We start from the raw sequence: 25,924 nt of genomic DNA, 5'->3' as shown, positions 1-25,924 counted from the left end.
GTTGAGCACAGCTTCCTGGGCAACTGCCTCTTTGGCAAGCTTGAGCTGCACTGGCTGGAGGTTATGTAGGGAGGGTGGGGGACTGATTCGCTGCTGCGGGGGGGGGGGGGCGCTCAGCTGCCACAAGGACATGAGCAGATTGGTCTCCATGGTAGTTGGCTCTGCTGGGCTGCTTGGGTGGGGTCAGGCGTGGGGGGGGCAGTTGACTTCTCCCATACAATGGGCACCTATGGGCTTCTCCGTCTCTTTTCGTGGCTTAGCTTTCTGCCGCTGCAGGGGGCGTTCTCGTGCCTGAAATGGAGTGGGAAGCTAACTAAATTATGCCCAGCCCCCTGGGCCGCTGGCACAGGGACAGATGACTCAGTTATACCTGCACCCAACCACTGTGGTTGGGTGCTGCACCCAACCACTGCTGTGTGTGTGTGTGTGTGGGAGGGGGTTATGATGGTGTAAGTTCAGGTGTAAGTTCAGGATATGCCGGCGTAACTCCCAGTCAGCTTCCAGGGCACTTTCCCACCCCCCACCCCCCCCAGGATTGCGCTGTTTGTATCTTTTGTAGTGCTAGCGCTTCAGAAAACTATAGTTTTTCTGAGGCTTAAAAGCTGGCTTTTTTCTGAACACAGTCTCAGCACAGAATGGAATAACGTTATAGACTGTAATAGAGGGTTCTTGCAGAAGTCCAGTAGAAAAGGTTTCATAGTTACGGAGTGTGCTTATTCTTTTCATGGATCCTTGGAAAACCCATCCACTTATAGTGGGTGGGGCCTTTCCAGTCCCTTCGTTGAGGAATGGTTCTCCCATTCTGCACTGGCTGGCTTTCTTATTCTCTTGCAACCAGTCGTTTGATGGCCTTTTCAGACGTGCTGCTTGTGATTAACTTTAGTAGCCTTTGCTATAGCGCCATGAATGAAGAGAGCCCAGGGGTGTTTGGAACAGAGAGCTGGAAGAGAAACAGCAGAAACTTTGGGAAGGTAAATAGGAGCAATAGGGCAGCCCTAGGTGTGGAAAGGGACAAGTGTTCGTGTTCTGCAAAGGCCATCAAAGCTTGCTGCGTTTTATGGCTCTCAGCAGCTGTGTTGTAACAAAAGTAATAGTGTGGCTGAAGAGCAAAGCTTTATCACTCTTCTGTAAGTTTGGCTAGCATTTCTCATGCTTTTCTGCATGCATGCATATCCACGTGCCAGAACTAAGTGGTTGGTTGAAAAGGAAGGGGGAAAGTGTACAGGAGGCTGGTTGAAGACCTTCAGTCTTGAGAGAGCCCCAAAGGCAGCAATGAAGTTTGCTTCCTTCTCCGCATTTTCACTGGATTCAGCACAAACGAGATGACATGTTGCTTGCATTATCATTTAGTTAAAATCACGAAGTGCCCAGCATGCTGAATGCTGGACTGAGAGGCAGTTTCTGACCTGGAAAAGATGGGATCCACTGCCCAAAGGCCAATTCCTCACCTATCGCAAAAATAGAGCAATGGAATGGAAACCGCTTCTGCTTTTTGCCCATAAAGGTGTCAGTATTCTCTCAATTGTGATGTTCCCAGATGTTTTCCTGACACTGCTTTTGTAAGTGACTGTCATTTTGTTTTAGCAGTGTTTCATAGTTGTACAATTACATGGGGCAAGAAAGCTACCAAGCGAGTGGGCTAGGTTTATGTGCATGCTAATTAAGTGCTTTTAACCTTCTAAAACAAAGCCTTAGCATATTTTCTTACCCCAGATGAATGGAGCTATTTTCTTGCCCTTGCTTGCATTCTTTTCCCTTCATTTCTTTTTTTGTTCTCAAAAGTATGGAAATGCCAACAACCAACAAGACACATTGCTAAGGGCCCAAACGGACAGAGTGCAGTAAATTGGTGATAGGACTCTCCAGCATTCTAGTTTTAACTTAAAAGCAGGGAAACATGATGGACTATTCCAATTGGATTGGAATAGTCATACTAGAGAGGTTTTTTTAAAAAAAGCCAGTTCCTCCTGTGCTGCTTCCTAATCTAAATTGTATTCTCCCTTTCACTCCACTCAGCTGCTATTAGAATGAGTGTGAAAAAGTCATTTTTCCTTCTATAGGAATTAATAGCAGCTTCAGGAGAGATTTAGATCAGGAAACTGGTGCAAAGGGAAAGAGCTAAACTATCCTCCTCTGATGTCTGTATCCCCCCCAATCCAATTAATTGGCCCACACACCTGCATCACATCTGGTTTGATCCAAACTCAAATCACAACTAGTATATTGCAAAGCATGTGTTATCTGTTTGAAGAAAATAAATCCTCTTTAGTCTTAGAGCTGTATCAAAAGCTGCCAGGGAAGCTCAACTCCTTTACTATCAGTCTGTTGAATAAGAGATAATCTGCATTCATATACCTTAATTAGGATGGCTAATTTGGTGGCAGCCGCCTATCTTGATAAAGCAAGATCCATCTGTTGCTATTCTTGGTACAGCTTGAACTGATAGAGGCTCAGGATGCTGTGTTCTTCAGAAGGATGTCATTTTAATATTATGCCCTCCTATAACCATCAAGATCAGGTTATTCAATTTGTTATCAATTAGTTGATCAACAAGACTTTTTAATGCATCGCATATATTATTTAATACCTAAATCATCCTGAGTATCTACATAGTGTGATCAGCTTTCTAAGAATTTTCACATGGCATACAAATATGTTTGTATTTAGCCATTCAAAGGGGCAAATGCCATATACGAGCCCGCTGAAAATCACTTCTCTTAAATTTAATGTAATGTTCATTGGACTATTCATGTCAAAAATGCTTTTCAGTTTCAGCCAGATACAGTATTTAATACACTTTAATAATTACAGAAACAAAAAATATCACACTTAAATATTAGTTTCTTAAATATAATTTTGGTAATATATTGATGGACAATCATAGTTTTTGCTACGAGTGTAGCAATTTTGCTTTTTCTCAGGACCTTTGGACTTCGGATCACCAAGGTTGGTATTATAGTTGAGTCTTCTGCATTAGATGGTATGTTGTGGTGTTCTTATCTTTTCTCAATACAGAAAAACTAAGGCGTAGTCTTCCAAACCTGTCCAGGACATCTAACATCCAAGTTGAGTCTGTGAAAAACAGTAGAAGTGACTCAAACTTTCAAGTGCCAAATGGAGGAATACCTCGTATTCAACCTCAACCCTCAGCCAGTAAGTATCTTTACAGTGATGCTGTAAACACAGCTTCTGAAAATTGGCTGCAAACAGTAGCTGTGTTTACAGTTTCATAGTAAAGGAATTAGGCATTTCATGCTGATGTTGATCCCTTGGCCAAATCTAATGTATTTTAAGCAAGTGAGATGTTTTCCAAGTGCAGCTCTTCACTGTGGTTTCCGGTGGGTAGCTGTGTTGGTCTGCAGTAAAACAGCAAGATTCGAGTCTTGTATCTCAGGGTAACCTGCTACAAGAGAGGCCCAAATGAAGCAACAATAGAACATCACTGGTGGTCACATACAGCTCAAACCAGTTCAATGCATCATTAACTATCTGCAGCCTATGCCAGACAATGATACTCCTCTCTCACAAGCATAGAGAGGTAAATCTTTTCTTGCCCATGACAATTTCTCACTCACAATAATGTACTGCCTAACATGGACATAAACTTTGGGACCAAAGCCTGCAGTAAACTAAGATTCCAACTCTGTCTTGATACTCACTCTAACACACAATTGCTGGACCTGACACAAGTTATACCATCTCAGTGTTATAAATGCTGTCTAGTGACCGCAATGCCCTTCCACTCTCTACATTGATCAAAGAGGTCAGTCCTTATGCAAAAGAATAAATGGGCATAAATCTGACATTAAAAATCACAGCACTCAAAAACCAGTGGAAGAACATTTTAATCTTCCAGGACATTCCACTGCTGACCTAAAAGTGGCTGACCTCAAACAGAGAAGCTTCAAGGGGAGATTACAATGTGAGATTGCTGAATTTAAGTTCATTCACAAATTCAAAACAATGACACACACACGCCCAGTGCTGAATAGGGACATGGGCTTCATCCTGACTCACTTTCAGGGATCTACATTCCTACTTGTATCTGACAAAGGGAGCTTTGACTCTTGAAAGCTTATATCCTAAAAACCTTGTTGGTCTTGAAGGTGTTACTGGATTCGAATCTTGCTGTTCTTAATGAAGTGTGTATAGTGTTGTCCCAAGTACTTATCATTTTTTATTTATTCCTTACAGTCTGGTTTTCTTTGTGGAAAATAGAAGTAGAAAGGTTATTCCCCAATTATAGACCTTTCCTCAATCATTCCATAAGCATTGGATTTTTAAACAAGTGTGACTGTCTCATTTTTATATTAATTTTCATTATCATACGCTGTCTCGAAGCAAGGAATTGTAAAATACAGTGAATTGCCTCCTGCTGTGTTTCAGTTTGCAGCAACACACTATTTTATTCCTTTATTACAAAAATGAAAATGTATTGATACATTTTCAGATCTCCGTCTTATCAGTGCTCAGTTTCAGTGTTGCATGCCAGCTGTTGAGCTACACCGATATAAAGAGAAAGCCTTGGTTTTTATTGGCTATGACACCTTCCCTTCAGCAGGCGGGAGGTTGAAAATTCTGATGTCAGAACTTGAGCTTAGCTGCCTTGTGCATCTGTCATACCGGAAGATGAAATACACATTTTAAAATAGTTGGGATATCATATTGGTCTTCAGTATTTATGTTCGAGAACTGATTGGAACAGCCCCTCATCAATCACCTGAATGAGAGATTATTATGATTTCATTTCCATCTTGAGTCTCTGTGGGAAAGGTAAACTATAAATGAAGCAAATAAAAATTAATATTTTTATGAATGTAGTGTTTTCACTTTTTAAACTTCTTTCCAGCAAGGGAGAAAAATGCTATTCCTTCTTCCCCTGAGACAAATTTTACATTATTGCGTGCAGTCTTTTGGGCTGAAGGCAGTAATGTGACTGTGGGATCAGACAGCAGGCTCTCGTTCAAACGTGCACTTTGCTAATAGCCAAGACGGAAAGGACTCGGGAATTTTGCATAAGCTTGTACTACAGAGAATCAGCCTGTCCTTAAAGGGATTTGTTTTACGGGTGTATTATCAGAAATACCAATCTGACCATTCAGTTCCTTGTCATAATTTATTTAAAAAAGGGATACAAGTCTTGTTATACAAAAATTGTAATATGCCTGTATATTATAGGAGTAAGTTTTTCTTTGGAAGGAGCACACAAATATGTCCTTTGACTGTATACATTTTTCTTATATGTGTTTTCTAGGTCCTTATTAGATTTGCTTCTGCAAACACTACATGTGGTGGTCTTTTTACTCTTTTCCTAAACTGCCACTCTGCATGAGTTTAACTTGGCAAGGTTGCTTTTGTTTCCATCTAAAGCCACTTTTGCTTTACTTGTTAACCCCTAATTTACACTTTGGGAAGCTGCAGTTATTAATGTTTTTAGTGACCAGCCTCTGTATAAAATACAAAGTGTGTCAGTATTGCATGCTGTTTTAAACACAAACATATTTCATTAACACATCTTGTAGTGTCCAGAAAAACAATTTTCAAGCTTCTTGGGGCTTTTAATTGACAATAGAGTTCAGTTTCAGTGTTTTGTGCATTGTTTACCTTTTAATTATAACCAGTTATAAATATTGCTACTTCCTAAAGTCATCTCCCCTATTTTTCCTCTTACTGAATGCTGCCAATCTGAAAGCATTGATTAATTCCATGTTACTTTATACCCCCTTGAATTTCTAAGGCAGAGAGGGGGTATTAATTCATCTTTTGAAACTGATTTGAGTTCATAGAACGAGGTCTTGGTGAACGGTGTGTGTTAGTGTAACCTTGCCCTGCATTCCCTTGATAGTCCTTAAACTTACATGGAAGTTACTGCTAGGGTTGTTATTTTTTCTGGGAGTGGATAAAGCAGTTTGCTGTTCATTGCAGTGGTTTAGAGCCAAGCAGCTTTCTGGAAAGATGGAATCCCTTTTGATTACCCAAAAAGGCTATAATGGGGGGGGGGTCATGGGACCTCCATAAACAAAGCCATGTGGGATGGGGGCTGTAGGAAGGAGGAAAATTGGGCAAGACTAAAAAGCTGGCTGGATTCAACCCAGTGAATGGAAATCAGCTTATATGGAGGCAGAGGTAAAATAACCCTGACTGCTGCCTACCATCTCTAACCCTGGTCAAGCTGATTTAAAGCTAATGCAAATAATTATGTAATTATAGAACATATCAGTGCCAGTGCCAAGAAGAAAGAGGAGGTAATTGGATAACATGCCACAGAGAATTTTCTGGGAGCCTTCTTGGTAGTATGTCATAAAGCTTCTGTTTTATTTTTTAAAAAACACTGACTCTGATAGGTAATTGAAGTGGGGAAGTCCTGTTCTTGTCATGCCAGTACATTTGATATTCCCAAGAGTGATTTATTTTAAAACTCTGTTTAAGGTGTTAAATACAGGAATGATGCACAAATTGTGCCGTCTGCCACCAACTGAAGCTTGTGGTTGGCTGTGCCCAAGGAACAGCTTTGATAGAAAGAAGGCTCTCTGAAGATCAGGTTTGTAAACTGTGACAGTTCAAAGGACAAATTCAATGCTAGGAATTAATCATAGAATCATAGGGTTGGAAGGGACCTCTAGGGTCATCCAGTCCAACCCCCTGCCCAGTGCAGGAACTTCACAACTAACCCCTGCCCCAAAATGCCCCAGAAGGGTTTTAAAATAGAAGTTATAAAGCAAAATATAAATAGAAAATATAATGCAATATAACACACATTTTTGAAATACATAAAAGGTTTTAGTTGCTCCTTCACCAGAGTGTGCTTCAAATCTAGAATTGGATGACAAAGATGATCAGAATTGGACTTTTTAATGAGTTCTTACTAATTGAGAAAAATATTAAGGAAAAAAGTATGACGAAGAGCCATAAATTGGTGGTATGGAGAAAGGGAAAAGAGAATTATTCTCTGTCAATGCACCAGAATTTAGGATTACTTGCAAGTTACTGATTTACCAATAGGTTCAGGACATACAGAAGGATGTATACATTCATGCAATGTGCCATTCATTTATGTAATTGTCTCAGGATGGCCTGCTGGATGATTTTTAAACTTGTATGCACACATGAGTCCATGGAAGATAAATCCATCTGGTTTTTATAGTGATAAAAAGGAGCCACTGTCTTCAGAGGCAGTAAACCTATGCATATCAAAGAATGGAGGGAAATGAGGCAGCCATTCCAGTCATGCTGGAGAGTTGCCTGTGTGAATCTGTTGAAGGCAGATTAGTGTACCGGTTGGACCTTTAATTTTGTCCAACAAAGCTACCCTTACCCTCTAATGCTGGATTATGAACTGTTTTTACTTGTTACTTAAAAAGAGAAGCCGTTGGCTGTGTGACATGTTTCTGGCTGCTTGTGCTGGATAAATGTAGACTGTGGATCTTATGTTCTGTATTTGTGATAGGTTGTTAGGGACTGTGCCATATTAATATTAATGTTAAAGATCTAAAAATGGATTTCTGAAAGATAATATTGTGTATCTGAAAAACGCATCACTTTGTACTTTACCATAACAGTAGGGTTTTCACAGCTTTTTTCCTGTAGTATGTTATTTGTATTTTTCTCAGTTCTCCATGTAAAGAAAGTTTCTTTCTACCCTTGTTGAAGAGAAATCAGAGATAAATGAGAGGTGCCTGGTATAAACTCTTTAGCATTTTCACAAGCATAGCACTAGCCAAACCTAATTTTTGCTGTTAAGTTTTACTGAGGTGTTCCTCTTCTAGCTCTATGTAGCATTGCTTGATGTAAGCATGAATCTAGGGACGTGAGGGGCAGGTTTAGTCTCTGAGGTCTGGTTCAGACTGAACCCAGGTTAAAGGATCATGATCAGGCTATGGGATCCGCCCCTCTTCTCAAGTTGGCTGTTGTGTGAGCAGTGCTGTGTTAAACTTAAACTGTATATGCTCATAAAACCATGTCAGAATTTTAGTCAGAATTTTCAAGGTCTAGGAGTGCCCCCAGTTTCATTTTGAAGCAGGCTGTGCCCACAGGTTCTCAGTCATATCTAAATATTCTTCAAGATTTAATATGCCTGTATAATCTTGACTTTCCAAATAGGCAGGTAATAGTTTGTTGGATAACTTAAAGACACTGCCAGCAACATTCTACGAATACTTTCCTTGAAATAAAAGCCCCACTGAATTAGACTGAGTAGGATTCTGAGTAGACCTGCTTAGGATTTCTCTCCACACCTTCTTTTGGTTTATTATTTTACTTTTGAGGCTTTGTGCCTTCCTCTCCTCTATGTGGTGGAGAGTGCCCTCAAGTCATAGGTGACTTATGCCAACCCCGGTAGGGTTTTCATGGCAAGAGACTAACAGAGGTGGTTTGCCATTGCCTGCCTTTGCAACCTTGTTCTTCATTGGAGGTCTCCCATCCAAGTTCTAACCAAGGCCGACCCTGCTTAGCTTTTGAGATCTGACGAGATCAGGTTCACCTGGGCTATCCAGGTCAGGGTCCTCTCCTCTATAGAGGAGGTCAAAACCATTGTTCCATTTTACAGTTCAATGAACTGCAGTGCTAGATTATTTGTCATACACTTTAAGGAAGAGAACATCAGGTAAGGAAGCATGCCTGAAAAGCTAGAAACCCACTTTTTTAAAAAAGTCTTATTTTTAAAGAGACTTTTGGGGAGTGAGGAAGTTCTGAAGAAAGAAACTACTTTCTAAAGATGGTTCTCTGGAGTGAAGCTGGGGGTTGTCTCTTAGGTTGGGAATTAAACCTGGCAGCTCATTGCGTTGAGTTGTTGAGTGTCCTCTTGCACTGACCTGGCTGTGGCATGCTTGGCTGGTGTTTTGTGCTCCCTTTGGGTGTGTGGACATTTTTGCCTTCCTCAGTTTTGGCCTGCAAGAAGCTTTTTGCCTGCTAAAACACACAATGCATTTTGTTCTACAAAGCTTCTGACACTTCCCTTTGCAATCCTTTTTAGTGCGGTGAGCATCACTTCTTTAAAACAAAATTTTTTTCAACTGCTACTGCTGAAGCTATAACAGCTTTGGAAAACTGTTCTGCTGTTCGTCAGTGTTTTGCTTCTGCGGCAGATATAGTCCCAAAATCTTTAATGAATTTTGAATTGTATCTCAAAGACCTTATCTTCTCTTTAGACAAATATAACATGTCTTTGTTTTGACAGCTCTGCAAAGGCAGAAAAATTTGCCCCGTGTTGCCTTCAAAACCAAACAGCTACTTCATGCTCCAACTACCAAAGGAGGTAATCAGTTTATAGCCAGCAAAACTCAGAAAAAAACTTTTTGCCTAAACTTCTGCACCTCAAATAATGCATGTGGAGACTAACAGCGCATTTGTTGGTGAATGTAATGTCACAGGTTATTAAAGCGATTGCCCATCAATCTAACGCTTTCTTGATATGAGCCAAGTGCAAGCCTGCTGGACCACTCTGCTGTTAATGATGCATATTTACAGAGTTGGAGCTAGGCATCCACAAATGTCACAGCTGTAATAGAACGGAGTTGTGCAGCCTTCATCTTCCTGTTATCCCACCCTACCTAAAAGCCATTCCTGAGTGTCAGGGGGCCTTTGAGAACAGCATATGGAGGCATTGACAATATATCATTTCACAACTCTTGTTTCACTAGTGACAGTAACTAAATAACAAGGAGAAGCAGAATTTCCGCCAGGTTTATTGTCCTACTGCAGCTACCCCTGCTGCAGCTCATAGTATTCTGAGGATTCCCCTAACTACTGCAAGCATTTTTTTCAGTGGGTGCAGAAAGAAGGGAAAGGTGGAAAAGATCCTTTCCACAAGCTCTACTCAGCTCATCTTACCCAATATGCATAATCTCTAAATGTAACTTGTTTTTCTCAAGGTTATAAGTAAGATATTTTAAAGGCGCTTTGTTTGCTGTCGTTCTTCTGTGCAGCCCTTCATTGGGGGGGCCTGCTCCGGAGAGAGATTTCTAGCTCTGTAGACCTCAGAAGGGGCACTACTGTCCGACTGCGCATGTGTGGCTTTTCCCGCCCAAAGACTGCTCAAGACTCGGAGCGCCCCTTCAGCCCTCAGTTCTCTTCTCGCCGCCAGTGAGAGAGGTCGTATTTCTCTCTGATCCTCCCTTTCCGACCGTTATCATTAGACTTAGATAGTTGTAGTTTTTATAGTTATAGTTGTAAGTTTGTAGTGATAGTTTTCAGTTGTGTATATAGTTCTATAGTATAGTATATTTAAGATAGATAAGCGGTTCGATCCAGAACTGTTCGTTCTTCGGCCTACTCATCTTCCTAAATACTGCCTTTTTTCCCTTATGTTCACTGCCGATATGTCACAGAAGGCACTGTTTACAAAGTGCGCTAAGTGCGAAATGAAGATGCCACACTTCGACGAACATGCCTTGTGCCTATTATGCCTGGGCGAATCCCACAATGTATCCACCTGCCATCATTGTCAGAGGTTTACTTCCAAAGGCACACAGTGACTGGGCAGCATGCCTGAAAACGGCCCTGTGGTAAATGGTGTTGTCGGCCCCTTCTAAGCCAACAGGGCTACCGACCGCTGATTCGTCTCCGGCCTCCCGCTCTGGAACCGCCCATCTCGGAACCGGGCCAACAGGAACCTGCAAAAATGCCGGTCCCCCTCCCCTTCAGATCCAATGGTCAAGGGAACCGAGACTCAGTGTTCCGACTCTACAACGAAAAGAAAGTCGGGTTCATCAAAGCGCCACTCACCGGATCCGGCTGGCATCGAACAAACCTTGTCGGAACCCGTTCCAAAGAAAGCCAAGGCCAAGGCTAAACACTTGAAGAGGCTAGCCTCCACTCCCTCTCACAAGGGAAGGTAACATTTGGTGGCGTCTCTCTCTCATAATAGAGTAGGAAATCCTTCAACCAGCCTTCACCCCTTCTCCCCCTCCCACTCCTACCTTTCAGCCAGAGTATGGCGGAGGTAGTCTTACTGGTGACCCGGATCCAGCCTTTTCAGCAGCTCCCTATTCCACCCCTCTTCAGTTGGATCCGAGACCCGTTATCCTGCCTTCCGTTCCAGTAATGCAGTCTACCTACTTGCAGCCGACTCAGCAGGACTTGCTATACCCTTGACCTCCTCAATCTTTGGCTCCAGTGGCATCGACCACGTTCCAAGCTGGCCCTACACACCAGCTGTCCAGCATCCGGCATCTGTCTGGCACGAGTTCATGTCCTGGCTGCAAACTGCACCAGTATTGCATCCTCCTGTGGCTCAGCCACCCATTGTGCATTGATCGGTAATGGAGGCTCCTGGCCCATCCTTGCAACAACCTCCGATCCAAGTACATTCTGCCTCTGAATCGGAGGACTTAGACACTATCTCCCAATATGACAAAGCCTCAGATTTGGCTTCAGATCTGTCTCCAGAGGAGACTGTAGGGGACCCTGTTTCATCCTCCCCTACAGAGGACTATAGGTTGTTCTCTGAACAGATGTTGTGGATGGCCAAGGCTCTTGAACTGGATGTCTCTTCTGTTGCCTCCAAGATGCCTTCCAAGTTCCATGGGACAGGGGGCTCTTTTATGCTTTCCCCCCATTACCTCTTTTGCCTTGGGTGTTACGCCGGGCCTGATACTATCAGACACATTGCATTCTCATTGCACCTCTTTGGCCCCACAGAGAATGGTTTCCCCTCCTCTGGCGGTTGGCCAGGGGCCAGTGCCTCAGATTACCATCAGCTGCGGATCTTTTACACAGGGGGCGTCTCATGCACCACAATGTCAAGACCCTCAATCTAATGGCTTGGCTTCTGTCCCCAACTCATTAACATTCTCCAGGGAAGTCACACAAATTTTACTGAACGCCAAGAAACCCTCTACAAGGTTATCATACTATTTTAAGTGGAGCCAGTTTACCACGTGGGCAACAGAAGGGGGCTTATCCCCTTTCTCCTGTCTCATACCCTCCATTTTTTACTATCTTCTCGCCCTACTACACAAGGGTCTTTTGGCTTTGTCTATTAAGGTCCATTTAGCTGCTATTTCAGCCTTCCATGAATATGTGGACGGTAAGACCCTCTTTTCTCATCATGCATCCAAGCAGTTTTTAAAAGGAGTGCTCCATACTTTTCCCCCTAAGAGGGCCCCTACTCCTCAATTGAGTCTTTCTCTGGTCCTGGCTCAACGTATGCTTCCCCCTTTTGAGCCGCTGAGACAATGCCAAGTGGCCTTTCTGTCCCGGAAGACAGCTTTCCTGGTCGCCATCACTTCTTTGAAGAGGGTTGGGAGAGTTGGGTGCCCTTAAGATGGACAGACCCATTCTGCAATTTTTTTTCACAGAAGGTGGTGCTCCATTGTAGTCTTAGGTTTACACCCAAGGTAGTTTCGATTTTTAATTTGAATCAGAGAACTTCCCTCCCAGTCTTCTTTCCCAATCCCACTTTGGATGCAGAACGCACACTGCCCACTTTAGACGTAAAAAGGGCTTTATTGTATTACATAGACAGGACAAAACCATTCCACAAGTTGAAATCCCTGTTCATCTGTTACGCTGGTCCGAGGAAGGGACTACCCACATCAAATCAGTCCTTTGTCTTGGTGGATAGTAGCAACTATCAGAAAATCTTATGCCACAGCAGGGACTCCATACCCAGGGACAGTCAGGGCACATTCGACTAGATCACAGTCCTCCTCAGCAACCTTCTTTCGTGGGACCCCCCTTTGGGACTATGCCAGGCTGCTACATGGTCATCTAAGGACACCTTTATTAAGCATTATGTGGTGGACGCCTACTCAAGATCAGATGCAGCTGTGAATACTGCCGTGCTCCACTCGTTGTTTTCATAGGAGTCTCCTCACACCTGCCTCCACTGGTGAGTAGCTTTTTATACTCTCAATGTGGGGCTGCACAGAAGAACGATGATGAAAACACACATTCCCTCCCTCCTACCCCGCTGTGAGGAGAATAATATCTCTGGTACCCTCTGGTGGCGTAGGAGAACTGAGGGCTGAAGGGGCGCTCTGCGTCTTGTGCAGTCTTCGGGTGGGAAAAGCTGTGCATGCGCAGTCGGACAGGAGTGCCCCTTCCAAGGTCTACAGAGCTAGAAATCTCTCTCTGGAGCAGGCCTGCGCAAGTGCAGTCCCCAATGTGTGTCTGCACAGAAAGAACTCGACGAACAACAGTTACAGGTAAGTGCAACACTGTTTTCTGACAAGCATTTGCATTTGCAAAAAAATCACTTGTGATTTTTGATCATTAAGGGCCATATGAATTATTGGCATTATTTTGAATTTGATCTTTTCAGGATACTTCTAGGCTTCTGAAAGCTAATATGTAAATATCATATCTTGACCATTGCAGCATACATTTTTAAGTTTCAGGTGGTGAGAAAGTTTTCAGATATTTCCCACACTGTTGGAAGAAACAGATGATAGAGAAAAATATTAAGCAAGAAGATAATGATTTTCCCTGTATCAACTCTTTAGTTGATACAAATGTGCGGTGAAATTGTCATCCATTCCCATTCATATAACTTAACAAATAGAAAATGACTTCTCCAGTGTTCCTACAGTAATCTCAGAAAACTCTCAGGTCCAGGGTTTTAATCTTTATAAAGTATCAACTATCTTTTGATAGTTGCTTGCCGCTTAATAGGGGCTTGCCACTTCGGGATTCTGGTATTCAGCTCACTTCGGTATGCTCCGTAAAGAAGTGAAGTGAAGGGGAGCAAACCCCCCCCCCCAGGGCAAACCCCTACCCCACGCCCCTACCCCACTTACTGGCAGGCAGGAAGAAGGGAGGCTGATGATCAGCTGGGCGATATGGAAGCGCGGAGCCGGCTCCTGCGGCGCCCGCACCGCCACTGCAATGGCCCTGCAGGGTGGCGGGGAAGGCCGGAGCTGGCTCCTGCAGGACCCGTGCCGCTGCCTCAACCACCACAGTGGCCAGCTGGGCAGCGTGGAAGCACAGAGCCAGCTTCTGCGGGGCCCGCTTCACTGTTGCAGCAGCCAGCTGGGCGGTGCGGAAGCGCAGAGCTGGCTCCTGTGGGGGCTGCGCTGCCTCCTCTGCTGCTGTGCGGGGCAGCGGGGAAGGCCGGAGCCACTGCCTCCACCACTGCTCCACCTCCTCTGGGCCTGCAGTGGCCCTGCAGGGCAGCGGGAAAGGCTGGATCCGGCTTCTCTGGCCCTTTTTGCCCCTCAAATGGCCGCCGCAGATGAAGAAGGAAAGACCTTCTCCATCTACTCCGCTGCCGTGCAGCCCCGCAGGGCAGCTGGGAAGGCTGGATCCAGCGGTGTGCGGCCCTGCTGCTTACAAGCAGCAGGCTCCTTTAAACTATCGGCTGTCAGGCATAGGGATCCCCCCCCCCCCCGGCCGCCTGCCAGCTGAAGTTTAAAGGGACCTGCCACTTGCAAGAGGCCAGGAAAGGGCCCTTTAAACTCAGCCCGAAACAACCCAAATGCTTCGGGGAAGCTTTGTTTCGGGATTTCCGAATTGGGGGCAACATTCTGGCCCCGATTCGGGAGTCTCAAATCTTTACAAATCGGGTCCGATTCAGGCGTTTTATCTGAATCGGAAACCCAAAGCACACATCCCTAATTGTGTTCTTGCTGTATGCTTGGTGATTAAATATCTGTTGCAGCTAAGGAATATCTTTGCTAATATTCTTTCTAGGGTTCTATTATTATATGTCTTTTTGTATCTTTACATTGTCTCATGGAGAATAACTAAATTAAATTCTTAAGGAATAAGGTGGCCTTGTTCAAGGTATATTAGAATGAGATTCTGTATTTCATTTTCTTTTTGCCTAAAGCTTGCACACAACCATTTAGTTTATCACTGATATTTTGAACTAAAATGGAGTTGTTTGTAAAATATCTAGAAAGAGACTAGGAGTGGAGTTGATTGAGATTTTTGTAGGTTACTGGCAAGTAACTGAAATTTTCTTTTAAAGCTCAGCACTACATACAACTTCAGAAAAAAATAAATGTAAATTCATTTAGCCCTGGTTTTGCAGGGATACATACCACACACACACACACACACCACCTATATTTATACTCCACAGAGTAAGATATTTCTGTTCTTCATACTTCAGGAGTAGGGGAACTGAATTAAATTCCATTGTCTGTGGACAAAGGATAAAAATGTGTTTATGATATGGCTTACCAGGTTTAAACCAGACACATTTTTCTTTAGATTCCAGCTATAGTTTCCTCCACATTTGCCATTAGCTTTGATCTTTTGCTTGGTGTAGAATTTAATTTTAGGAACTCAGCAAAAATAACCTCTTTTTGCTAGGGTCATTCACAAACTTATGATATTGGTTCTTAAGCTGGTATCTAGCTGTGATTGTTGGTGCTACCATAGCACAATCATATATTTTCTAGGTCAATGAAACAAATTTAGGGGCTGCATTAAGCCATACAGCAAAACCAACATCCCAGGTATTGTCGAAGGCTTTCACGGCCGGAGAACGATGGTTGTTGTGGGTTTTCCGGGCTGTATTGCCGTGGTCTTGGCATTGTAGTTCCTGACGTTTCGCCAGCAGCTGTGGCTGGCATCTTCAGAGGTGTAGCACCTCTAGCACCTCTGAAGATGCCAGCCACAGCTGCTGGCGAAACGTCAGGAACTACAATGCCAAGACCACGGCAATACAGCCCGGAAAACCCACAACAACCATCCCAGGTATTGTTTACCAGACTGCTTAAAATCATAGTTTAATGAGTGGGACTAGAAATCACATTACTAGAAATGATACTGTTTTGGGCAGCTCAAACCCCCCCCCCCCCCAAGCAGACTTGAGATTCTTGACAGTCCTGTCCACTGACTGCATAACAAGTAAAAATATATTTGGCTTTCCCATGCCTAAATTCTGTTATCATGTAGTTTTGGTCTGTTGTCGAATTGACAACCTAGTTAAATAATCTTTGGAGAGGCTTCCATCACACGTGCATTTCTAGGCCTGTTTTAAGAGGATCTCTTAATCCAGTATGAAATTTAGAAGTTGAGGCTTAAAGGTGCTGCTTAAAGCACCTTTAAGACTAACCAACTTTATTGAGCATTAGCTTTCAAGAACTGCAGTTCTCTTCGTCAGATGCATCTTAATGCAGAAGGTCTTGAAACCATAAGCAAAAAGCTAAAGCTAGTCTTCAGACTATCAGCCTAATGAATCAGAGTACTTCTAGTAATCTCCCATTTTTCCTTGGGATTTTAACTTATATTAAACTCTTTGAGGTTCTGAGGTTTAAGCAGACGTACTTGGTCGTTCACAAAGCATCGTCACACGTTTGCCGTTTCCCTTCCCATAACAGAATTTTATTCAGGTGTTTGTATTGTCATAGCAACTGAAGCCTTCTTCCTTTTCTCTTTAGAATGGATAATGGGTATTAACATTGCTAAGGTTCTTGGTATGGTATTAACAGAAGATGTCCTAGATCTTGTTGTTCCTTCCTGTTTTGGGAAGTTGCTTACTGCTCAGTAGTGTGTGGGGTATGAACACAAAGTTTGCTTCTTGGTTTTGGATTATTCAAGATGTCCTCTGCACGCTTCTCATATTCCTTTTGGCAAGTCCTGCCTTCAGCAAAGCGCCACAGCCCAGTGCGCCGTGTGATTCTTGCCTTCAAGTCAGTGGTGCTGAAAAGGAGCAGTGTGGACATGCAGATGTTCTCTTTACAAATGTGCGTATTAATAGATGTTTCCTGGCAAAGAACGTGTATTTTGAATGGAATTAACTAGGGAGTCTGTTAATAATTACATCATGCTGGTCATGGCTTGGATCTCAAAGAGATTCTTTTTTGAGCCATGCGCCGCCTCTTGCAAAGACCTTTTTGTTACAGCAAAGTTCACAGCTGTACACAATAAGTGGGCAGTGTGGTATGAGGATAACTGAAGTGTTATACAAAGTCAGATCAAATGTGAAGGCCTATTGAGAGAATAGCCTGGGTCATATGAAAAGAAAAGGGAACAGAAATCTAAATTTTTATTTTAGAGGCTACATTATCCAGGAAAAATCTCAGATTTTTATCTTGATTTTTATTCAGTCAGACCCTTTATAAGTATTTGCTGTATTGTTCAACAAGTTTGTATGCTTAATCTTTTGTGAGAAATCTCTTTGTATGGTGGTGGAGGTCTGTGTCATCTCATTACAGATGCAAGAGTTTAATAAACCTGCAGTTACATATGAGAACACTCAGACATACCACTTTCTTCATTCAGAAGTTCCTGTAGTTCATGGAATTGTCTCTTCAATAGCACCTCATCGTGCTTGGCTTTTTCTGCCTTAATCAGTGTGATATTTCATAATTCTGCTATAAAATAATTCCCCCAGAAAGACTTACCATCTACACTAATGTCTTTCTACAAGATTATTTTCTCCTTTAATTGATGTTTTATTTTAAAATGGTAAATTCAGACTTCCTCGTGTGACGTCCTGCAGAAGGTGCTCCTGGAGCTCAGCTCCTAAGCGATTTCTGTGTAGGCGTTTGCAGTGTGTAGCTCACTTCCCTGGAATGTTGGCCAAATAAACCATGGCCATTCTCAGTGGGCGGATCTCTTAAAGGGGCGGTGTTCCATATTGTCTTTGTGATTTGTCTGCTGCACTGTGGTAATTGTCAAAGATCACTTTAAATTTAGATTGTAAGTATCCTGTGAGTCCCACCTCTAGTCACAGGACTTTTACAATCTAAATTTAAAATGATCTTTAACAGTTATACCCACCATAGTGCAGCAGGCCAACATTCACATATTTATACAGCTTCTACATTGAATTTAGATGTCATTAATAGCTGCAGCTAATTCTGTACACATAATCAAAATTTCTGGAGTACATTAAAAATAAAAGCATCTAAATTTACTACATTACCTTGTGAATATATAGTTCTTTGTTTTTCTGCCACCATAATCACATCATAACAGGTAATACAAATAGCAGGAAAATATCCAGTATTGATAAAATGTTGTGGAAATGGTTGAATTATGCACTTCTAAGACAGTGGCCACATTTGCTGAAATGAAGCAGAGGACCCTTCCGTATGCGCGTCTGGTGTACTCGGGAAATGTCTCCCTTTAGATCACGTATGAAAGGAGCAAATGAACTGCATAACCAAGTCCTACACTAATCTACGTAAAGCCGCTGTTGAACTATCAATGTAAGATCATGACACAGAATGAAATAGTAGGGACTAGAGATACGAATCGTAACCATCTGCTAAGCTCTTTTTTTGCAAGTTAAAACTGCCTGGTTCTTCACGGTCTCTCTATGCAGGCACACTATATTTGGACTCTGCTGCACCATTTGCCGAGCGAAGTTCAGAGCCTTTTAGCGCTAAGCTAAAAGGAATCTGGTGGCTAGTTGAAGGGAAGAAACACCCACAGGCAGAGCCATGCCTTCCAGCTCAGTTTTTCAACCACTCTGGCAGCATCATTATTGGGATTTTTTCCTGTTAAGAACTCAGCTATTCGTTGTTTTTCTTTTCTGAGGGTCCCTTTTCGTCCACGAGATGGGTGTTGCAGTGTTGCAGTCCACCTTTATGATTTATCTGTTGTCATTGCAGTGTGCTTCCTTTTGAGTGTTCCAGTACCGCCAGAGTTTTCATGAGATGCATACTGATTAGAGCCATGTACCTCCAACACTTGGGGGATATCAGCCTTCCTCTACAGAGATGGCTGCTCCTTGTAGCAAATTCCCATCCTCTAGCAATACATGCTTAACACTCTGTGCTTGCTTGTAGACCTGAAGTTCCATTTTGATGCCACCAAATCCTGTCCTTGCCCGCCTACCACATACTGTTCATAGGAGTGGTCCGCAGTTCAGTTTGGGCCAGAGCATTTTTATCCTTTGGCACATGGCATTCACCTCCATATTGCTGCCAGGTTGAGCTCCTGAACCTGACAGATCAGGTCCAGCACCTTCTGGGTCTTACAGCTGCTACCATTTGGTTGTCCCCTTTGATTTGTCAGATGAGGGCTCTCCAGCACCCCCACATTGGTGGGCAGAACCCTTGAACTTAGTGCAGGAAGGGTCCTCCCCCCCCCCCAACTCTTCATCCCACTGTTACAGCCACACCTCTTGGTGAGGTGGTGCTGACAGTGTGAGGTCACGGCCCCCTCGTGAAGCTGTCACCAACACCAGTGCATTGGAGCTTCCTGTTTTTTTGCAAAGCCTTCACATGAGATATTCACCTGCTATTTCTAAAGACAGCATTCTCAGTTGCAATAAAGTTTTCTGCAAGGCAGCAGTTACCAGCTTGTGTACTTGAGCCAGAACAAGACTACTCTATACTCTGGTATTTTTCTCCCTAGGATCTCCCACTTTCATTTTAATCATTTCTCGTTAGATTTTATAATAAGTTGGCACATCTTCCATTCCTCAGTTCAGTTTGGGCTCATTCTAGAAGGGTAGTTGCCCCGTCGACAGCCTTTCATAGAAGCAGCTCCTTACCAGATGTGTGGTTTAGCGGCTTGGCCTCTGCCACCTTATTTTGTCAAGGACTGTGTTCTAAATGTCCAGGCTGAAACGAATGCCATCTTTGGCATGAGAGTGCTTAACTCTCTGTCTTCGTCTCCCTAAGTCTCTTGCCAGGTATGTAAGCTTAACTGTTTCCCCATTGTCGAAGGAATGCCACGCTGCTTAACTGTAACTGATCATCGTTGAGTCGTCGCATCCTCCTTCCACGCAGCCGTTGTAATCGGCTCGCTCTGTCGCTCTGGGGGGAACTGGGCTGGGTGGGCGTGCGTTTGGGTGCGCCTTCCCTCCCTCAGGTTGGGCAGGCTGGCTTCCCAGTTGCTTTTAGCTTAGCTCTGAAAGGGTCTGAACTTTGGTTGGCACAGAGTTCCGGCAGTGCGGCTGCACAGGTGACCGCTCAGAAACCACCCCTTACAGGTAAGGAGCCTGCTCTTGCTGAAACCGTCAAGTCAGACTGCAGCTGTGACTGATGGACACTCCTCTTTTGGTACCGCCTTACATCAGTTTGCTAATCCTGTCCAACTGAGCTCTGTAAGCACAGAGCAGACCGAATGCTTCTTTCTCAAAAGATGGCTAAAACTATTAACCCCTTTATGTTGTGTTCTGTGTAAATATGTAGCATGCTGTAGCTGCCTTTCAGCTTCTGCTGTTTTTTAAAAATGTTATCTTGTTGCTCTGCCTAGGAAATGACTTCTTTATTTAATGATTTTTTTCAGTACCTTCTCCCAGTAAATTCCGGTCTCCAGCAGCACCATCTCCTCTGGCTCTGAGACAGCCGGTCAAAGCATTTAGTAACCACGGACCTAGCTCTGCTGTTCCAGAAGCCACCCCGTTTACAAACAGCAGTGCTTCACCAGGGCCTTCAGCAGCTCCCAGTTCAGTCTCTCCGAGCCCAGTCAACAACATCAATAATGCGACGCTTACTAGACCCGCAGGAACAACAGGGATGAGGAGTGGTTTGCCAAGACCTAGTGCCCCCTCCAGTGGGGGCATACCAGTGCCTCGCAGCAAGCTCGCCCAGCCTGTTCGCAGGTTAGTCTGTTGTGCTCGATTGGCCTTTTCTCGTCATAGAAGCAGTCTTTCAAGAGAAGTGTGTGTGCGTGAGAGAGACAGACTGTAGTATGGCATATTAGCCTACACTCCCTTCCCCGCCTTTTCTTAAAGCACTCTTGCATAGAAGGTTGATCCAATCAGCTCTTTGGCTGAAGGGAGTCACCTTTGACTACCCAGGAAGCCTGTGCTGGAGACCCTGTGGAACGGTGGTTGTAGTAAGGAGGACAATTGGGAAAGATTGAGCTGAAAAGTTAGCTGGATCCAACGGGGGATTGTAAATATGAGTTCAAGATATAAATTCCAGTATATTAGATTTCCTGCTGAACTGGGGACTGACAAAATGAGTCGGTGTAGCTCATGGATCGTGTAGAAGTCTCTGGATTATGGCCCCTCTTAATATCCTCCGGGTTATTTAACTGCATACTGTTTGCTGTACGCTTTGGGTACAAAGTCTGAACTAATTTTGCCAGATGTGAAAAGTAGGTGGTATATATGGATTCCTTAAAGCCGCATTCCAGAGCAGTAGTCGGGCTCGTCTGCTGCAGCCAAGACCACAGTGTCTTGTGATACCAAAAAGGCCAATAAATTATTTGTGGTTTAAGCATTCATGAGGCAGAGCTGATGCATTTAATGAAGTAGGTTCTAGCTTATGAAAGATTTTGTCACAAAAAACTTTAGTCTTTAAGGTGCCACAAGTCTCTCTCAGATGCCCTAGCAAGGTTTTGTTTTATTTTTTTTTACTAATAGCTCAGCTATAAAACCTTTCCAGACGTCTGTTTCAGATGTCTCAGCACCTTAAAGGGAGTCTCCGCATGTTCTGCTTTGAAATGGCCATCTTGTAAAGGAACTTAGGACACAATGTCTGCATGGAAGATCTGGGAATCCAGTGAAAGCTTCCTTGAGTCGCACAGAGAAAGGAAAAGTAGGAAGCATTTTAATGCTTGGGCTAAGGGAAAAGAAGCGGAGCAGCCTCTCTCCTCCCAACCCGAGAGGAAGCTGCCTGCCTGGTTGCTCACCTGTTGGGGAAAATGTTATTTGGCAATATTGATAAGAATTCTGTTGCTGGTACATCTTGTCCTGCATTCTGTTTCCATTTGTAACCAGCAGATGGCTCTAAATATTAACATTGATGAAATCTTAAATATTACGTTTGCATACCTGTCAAGATGTCTTGTTAAATCAGACTAGGCATAACTTCTTGAATTAAAAAGTAGCTGGTGCTGATGTGTTAAAGTAATTGTAACCTCGAAGAAGTAAGCAAATACACTTTTCATGGTTATGCTTTCATATGAATACGTTCCGTTTCAGAACATTGCCAGCACCCAAATCCTACAGCAACATGAAAGACGAGAGCTGGAAGGACGGCTGCTACTGAATTGCAAATGGCTCAGCAAGAACTCCTTCACCAGGCTGAATGACAGGTCAATACACGGACCGATCAGTTAAGACTTGGGGGGGATTGTAAATCCCTAGACCTCTGTCCTTAATTAGCACAAGCTGGCAGAGATTATAAAACAGCACTTTAATGACATTAACATCAGATACTTTGTGATCACTCAAATCATTTTTACATGATTTTACATTTTTTCACCTCTCGAGAGCCCCTCCACCTCTTCTTGCTTCTTAAAAATTGTTGTAAATGCTCACATGGATAAAAGGGCCAACATCTGGGTGTACACCTCACTTAACAAAATGCCAAAGAAATGTCCATCCTGGGGGAAAAAGCAGCATGCAAAATAGGAAACTAAATTTTTTCAAAACATCACATGTGACTTGGTTTGGTTTGATTGCAGCAAAATGCGTTGTTTGGAGACATAGCGTGTACACGTTAACATATTAATCAAAGCAAAAAAAATTTGAATTGTCACATATTACTGTGCTAACGAGATGGGTTAAAACCATTGTGGACAGTTCGGGTAGCCACAATAAAGCAGTTGCCTCTGGAGCCCCACTGCAAGGGTGGTAGGGAAGCCATGCTATTGTTTCACCTGTTAGAAACAGTTTGGGTGCCGTTGGTCTTGCCCTAACCAGGGTGGGATCTGTTGCACCCTTTCACGTTAATGTATCTGGTTCTGTGCTATTCTATTTAGATTGCCAAAAGGGCTTCCTATCAGTTGTACAATCGTTCATAACTTTACAGTTCCTGGCTCAGGAAAGATTGCCTTTGCTGTCACAGCCGCATTCTTTAACACATGGCTTTATGTTGTTTTGAAAAGCAATTTTTTTACAGGGAGTTTCCTTGAAAAAGAAAAAAAGTGTCCATTCAGAAATCACACCACAGTGCTTGTCGCCTGGAAGTCAACTGAACATGCCTATTGTTTAACATGAAGAAAAGACAACTATGCACTAGTAATCTAGAGGCTCTAAGGAGATAAGCTGTACTGTTGATATCAAATGATAGATTCATGTAGGTATCGTTTTGTGGTATGAGGGAGTTTTCTGTACTCTTAAAATTTTGGTTTCCTACATTTGTTTTTTTTATTGTAAATACTTCTACAAAGTTAATGCCCTTGTTAGTATTTTTAACTATGTACTTTGCCTTACCTGTATTTTACATTGCTGGTAAACCTGCCACATGTGTTTACAAGGTGTTCATTTCTTCTAGTGGCTTTCCACACTAGCCAATACTTACCACTGTCTTTGCCTATCCTTGTTGGAAGGATACCCCATCTAGCAGAAAAACTGCTCCTGTTAATATCCAAAGCCCCCAGCCCTCCAGTTTGTTGTTCCTACCTTATATGGTGGGTGACTGCAGGCTGGGCAGTTATCAGTTTCAAAGAGAAAATGCCTTCGATTTAGAGGCTGAGAGGGCTATCTCTCTATAACTGCAAGTAAGCAGAAGTCACAACGTACATAATGAAACAAGTAGCTACTCATGCGATCTTTTATGTACTGACTGACAAGCATCCCACTGGTATGTTTGGTAGGTCTTTATCAATGCCTGCCTCTTAAAATGAACTTCTTAAATCTTTACAAAGAGGGTACTTGAGATTGAATTTCACAGCACTCAGATTTTTATCTAGAGTTCATAGATTAGTGGATTAAAAGCCATGCAGTTCTACTTGAATTGGAGACGCAGTTGGGAATGCTGTACCACTTTCTAGTTTTCTGCATACACAAATCTTGAAGGTAGAAAGAAATTCTTCCTACGCTACATTTTTATGAGTGATTTGCAGAAGCATTCTTGTAGATCAAAAACATAGTGTGCAAAGTTAATTATAAAAAGTTCTTTTGATCTTCACACCCAGTGAAATCTACTGATCAGGGATGTCTTCCAAAATTTATGTAACTAGTACCATGGGAGGGAGGGGTATGATGGAGACATGTTGTGCAATTAGTCCCGCGCATCATATTTAAAGTGCTGAGCAGAAAACAATATGAGGTACCCAGTTATTTTGGGTAAATCTACCCAGCCTTATTAAAGACTTGGCTCTAACAAATCACATGTCCCACTCTTCAGAAATGAAGAACTTCTTCTAATTTGTCATTTTATTAGGCAAATATTTAACTGGTTTGTTTTACTCAGAAAACACAGATGTTGCCTTCTTAACCAAGCTACATAACCGTATTTTATAAACCATTTTTATAAAACTCAGCCATTGTGATCATTTTGAATTTAGGCATATTACATTCTGCTGCTACATTGTAACAGACATTCAACAAATAAAAAATTCTGGAAAAAAACCTGCCAGTTTACTAGGGGAGACTTCTTGATTACTGGGACACCTTAGGGCTTTCTGTGTTTAGAGGTTTGGGTATGCTGAAGTGTGGAAACATGAATTTGATAAACTAGTGCCTATGATTTACTTTTAATTCATGTTTGATAATAGTAGTAAGGGTTTTATGAATGTGGATTTTTATTTGTTCTAACAGCTCTGAATTGTTGTATGTATGTAGGCAGAAAAGAGAAAGTTCTGCTTCCAAAGTTATTTAATTTTTTCCTCAGTGTATGAATGTTTTTTGTAAGTGTTAATAAAAGTTAAAAGGAAAAAATATAGATATTATTTACTACAACACCCTGACTTCTTTGTTAAAGAAAAAATAAAATTTGTATGCAAAAGGAACTTCCTGAATTTTCTTGAGGTAAATAAAACTCTGTTCATCTGCACTGTTTAAAAATGGAACCCATTCTCTCTCTTTGTAGCATCAGTTTCAGATATTGGTAGAATATAACCACACTAGACACAGCAGCAACCTCTTTTGAAGATGTGGTTCTGCCCTGGTCAGGTGTAAAGTATGGGTTTGGGATCCACAGTCTGTCCCACAGTATCACTTCTCTCTTAGCTGAGCTCCAGTACTAGTTGGGTCTTGCTGAGGGAAAGATGCCCATGGTGTACTCTGTGCCTGGGCCCCTTTGCTCTCTTCGTGGTATTCTTTAGCAATGAAAACATCTAATTGAGTGGAAATTCCTTTGCTCCTTTTTCAGCCATCAGTGATCTGTTTGCCTTCATTTATTCTTCAGTGCAGGGGATAAGGTGATTTATTTAAAAGCCAGCTTTAGGCTTCAGTCCTAAAAATACTTAGTTGGAAATAAGTGTAACTGCATTCAGTAGAACTACCTTCTAAGTGCTTTTAAGTGCTTGGTATGTAGGCCCATTTCACCTGTGCAGTTTAAAAAAACAAAACAGCCCTCTTTCTTGTGTCAAAGCTGTAGCTGGAAGTAGAAATATTTAAATCAGTTGCATGTATGCCAGTACTTCAGTTGTACAGATGTTACTGTGTCACGTGCATTGACATGTTTTAGCACACTCTCTCCTACAAGAGCTTGCCAGGTAATAACAAACTCTTTCCGAGCATTTATCAATATATATGGATTTTTTGTATTCATTTTGGAATTTGCTGCAGAACATCAGAGTTTATGCACTTCCTATAACTTATCGAAAGATTCCTATCCCTTTGACCATGTTTAGTTGTTGCACTGATGTTTATATTCTTGAACTATGCGGGAAGACACTGTCTGCACACCTATCTATAGGCACCATGGTCGATACTACCCATATCCTAGCTCTCCACTAAGCAAAGTTTACTTACTTACTTAATACAATGTTAGTGACTCTTCTGTTGGAGGAAAATGCACATAAGTGGGAGGAAGGCAGGAGGAAGGCTACTCGGAAGATGGTTAGATCCATTCCACCATTTGTGTAAGCAAGAACAGATGGAATGGGAAGCGCAGAGCTTCTGATCTGTTATTTCTTTTATTGCAAGTTAAACAGTGCTCTTTTTCAGCACCCGGGAATTTGTGTTCTGAAGAAAGCAAAAGCAACAATGTAGCTGGCATGCTGGGAGAGCCGCTGGCCAAGAGTGCTCATCTTAAAGTGTAAAAATGGCTGCCCTGATGTAAACAAAGATTTGGAAAATTGGCTGTCCTTTGGGTACCAACAAATGCCAATAGGCAATTCAGAGAAAGGACTCTTCATATATTGTAGATCCAGAGGAGTTAGCCGTGTTTGT

General features: G+C 42.6%; 1 protein-coding gene across 3 annotated transcripts in view; it reads left to right on the top strand.

The window, feature by feature from the left end:
* SLAIN2 (SLAIN motif family member 2) overlaps positions 1-24,533 on the top strand; it is a 47,098-nt gene extending 22,565 nt beyond the window's left edge. Inside the window, exons 6-9 of one of the 3 annotated variants that reach the window (XM_054989541.1) lie at positions 3,016-3,153; positions 9,176-9,253; positions 20,137-20,452; positions 21,782-24,533. In XM_054989541.1, coding sequence (XP_054845516.1) covers positions 3,016-3,153; positions 9,176-9,253; positions 20,137-20,452; positions 21,782-21,848 — 599 coding nt within the window. In that variant the 3' untranslated portion in view covers positions 21,849-24,533. The remainder of the gene's footprint in view (positions 1-3,015; positions 3,154-9,175; positions 9,254-20,136; positions 20,453-21,781) is intronic. The other 2 variants (XM_054989542.1, XM_054989543.1) reach the window with 2 other exon arrangements.
* Positions 24,534-25,924: the final 1,391 nt, after the last annotated feature.

This window comes from Eublepharis macularius, chromosome 10 (genome assembly GCF_028583425.1).
Source record: "Eublepharis macularius isolate TG4126 chromosome 10, MPM_Emac_v1.0, whole genome shotgun sequence".
NCBI lineage: Eukaryota > Metazoa > Chordata > Lepidosauria > Squamata > Eublepharidae > Eublepharis > Eublepharis macularius.
This window is presented reverse-complemented; position numbering and strand designations above follow the sequence as displayed.